The following is a 2,275-nucleotide window of genomic DNA, read 5'->3' as shown; positions in this document are numbered from 1 at the left end:
GGCAAAGACTCTATGTTCCCTATGAAGGGGGTCTAGGTTTGATCTCTGGTTGGAGAACTAGATCCCACATGCCCCAACTAAGACCTAGCACAGAGCAGCATCTACATCCAGTCCAGAATATGCACTTAATAAATATTTGTTGAGTGTTCAATGGTTTCAAAACCAGGATAAACCCAAGCTGGTAGGGCTAGGCTGATCTTCTGGATGATAGCATGAGGTTTATCTAAAAAACACTGGGAAGTATTGCAGAAAATGGGCTTCCCTAGTGGCTCAGTGGTTAAGAATCTGCGCTCAGTGCAGAAGACGCAGGAGAGGTGGGTTTGATCCCTGGGTGGGGAAGATCCCCTGGAGAAGGAAATGATAACCCACTCCAGTATTCTTGCCAGAAAAACCCTACAGAAAGAGGAGCCTGGTGGGCTACAGTCCATGGTGTCACAAATAGTCACTGAGCATGCACATAAACACACACACACACACTTGAGAAAGTAGTTATAGGACCCTCCTGATGTTCTCTTTTAAACTTCTGCAGTTTGAAATTTGGAATGGCTGCACTTTCAACTCTTGCAATTCCATACACTTGCCCAGGACCCTAGACTTTGAAGTCCTGCCTCTAGGAAGCTCCCAGATGACCTAGCAGTCATGAAGATGAGATGACTTTTTTTTTCTCATGAGATTCCTTAGGGCCCCCTTCAGGTCTGTGTTCCTTAGGCTGTAGATAAATGGGTTTAGCATGGGGGTGATGGCAGTGTACATCACAGCAGAGGCTTTTGCCTTCATAGCTCTGCAGACAGATGAAGGACACAGATAGACCCCAATGGTGGTCCCATAAAGGAGGGCAACCACGGAGAGGTGGGAGCTGCAGGTGGGAAAGGTTTTCATCCTGCCTCCTGCAGAAGGCACCTTCACGATGGCCACAATGATGCGAGCATAGGAGGCCAGAATGCAGAGGAAAGGCGTGGCTATGACCATCCCTGCCACAATGAGCACAAAGATCTTGTTCACAGAGGTGTCAGTGCAGGAAAGTCTGAGGAGCGGGGTGAGGTCACAGAAATAGTGAGGCAACTCAGTATTGCCACAGAAAACCAGACGGGCCATCAGGAGGATGTGGGTGAGGGAGATGAAGCTGGAAAACACCCACGGGCCTCCAACCAGCAGGCCACAGAGGCATGGGCTCATGATAGTGGTATAGCGTAAGGGGTGACATATAGCCATGAACCTATCATAAGCCATCACGGCTATTAAGACACTGTCCATGATGCCAAAGAAATGGAAGAAGTACATTTGTGTCAGGCAGCAGGAATAAGAGATGGACTTGCTCTTGATTTGGATGTTCACCAACATCTTGGGGACAGTGTTGGTGGCCAGGCAGAAATCAACCAAGGAGAGATTGGCCAAGAAGAAGTACATGGGGGTGTGGAGGTGGGAGTCTGTGCTGATGGCCAGGATGATCAACAGGTTCCCCACTACTGTGACCACATACATGCAGAGAAACAGAGCAAAGAGGAGAGTCTCCTGTTCTGGCTTTTCTGAAAGTCCCAGGAGAATAAACTCAGAGGAGCTAGTTTGGTTGTCTGATTCCATGGGTATGATTCTTCTGGAAGTAGTGAAAAGGGAAATTTACATGAATGCTAGGACAATTATTCTGGCAGATTAAATAATTTTATTCCCAGTTTCTTCAGTGAGTTCAGTTGCTCAGTTGTGTCTGACTCTTTGTGACCCCATGAACTGCAGCGTGCTAGGCTTCCCTGTCCATCACCAACTCCAGGAACTTGCTCAAACTCATGGCCATTGAGTTGGTGATGCCATCCAACCATCTCATCCTCTGTTGTCCCCGTCTCCTCCCACCTTCAATCTTTTCCAGCATCAGGGTCTTTTCCAATGAATTAGTTCTTTGAATCAAGTGGCCAAAGTATTGGAGTTTCAGCTTCAGCATTAGTCCCTCCAATGAATAGTCAGAACTGATTTCCTTTAGGTGGACTGGTTGGATCTTCTTGCAGTTCAAGGGACTCTCAAGAGTCTTCTCCAACACCATATTTCAAAAACATCAATTCTTCAACATTCAGCTTTCTTTATAGTCTAACTCTCACATCCATACATGACTACTGGAAAAACCATAGCTTTGACTAGACGGACTTTTGTTGGCAAAGTAATGTCTCTGCTTTTTAATATGCTGTCTAGGTTGGTCATAGCTTTTCTTCTGAGGAGCAAGCATCTTTTAATTTCATGGCTGCAGTCACCATCTGCAGTGATTTTGGAGCCCCCCAAAATAAAATCT

General features: G+C 46.4%; 1 protein-coding gene across 1 annotated transcript; it reads right to left on the bottom strand.

Moving 5' to 3' along the window:
* Positions 1-630: 630 nt before the first annotated feature.
* Positions 631-1,581, bottom strand: LOC129558204 (olfactory receptor 1M1-like). Its single transcript, XM_055429092.2, has one exon. The coding sequence runs from the start codon at positions 1,579-1,581 to the stop codon at positions 631-633; it is 951 nt and encodes a 316-aa protein (XP_055285067.2).
* Positions 1,582-2,275: the final 694 nt, after the last annotated feature.

Source organism: Moschus berezovskii, chromosome 8 (assembly GCF_049115385.1).
Source record: "Moschus berezovskii isolate FMDL1 chromosome 8, NW_MosBer_1.0, whole genome shotgun sequence".
NCBI lineage: Eukaryota > Metazoa > Chordata > Mammalia > Artiodactyla > Moschidae > Moschus > Moschus berezovskii.
The sequence above is the reverse complement of the archived record's forward strand: the minus strand, read 5'-3'. Positions and strand labels throughout refer to the sequence as shown.

Coding starts and splice junctions, on each gene's coding strand:
- LOC129558204 (XM_055429092.2), bottom strand. CDS start 1,581: ATGGAATCAGACAACCAAACTAGCTCCTCTGAGTTTATTCTCCTGGGA.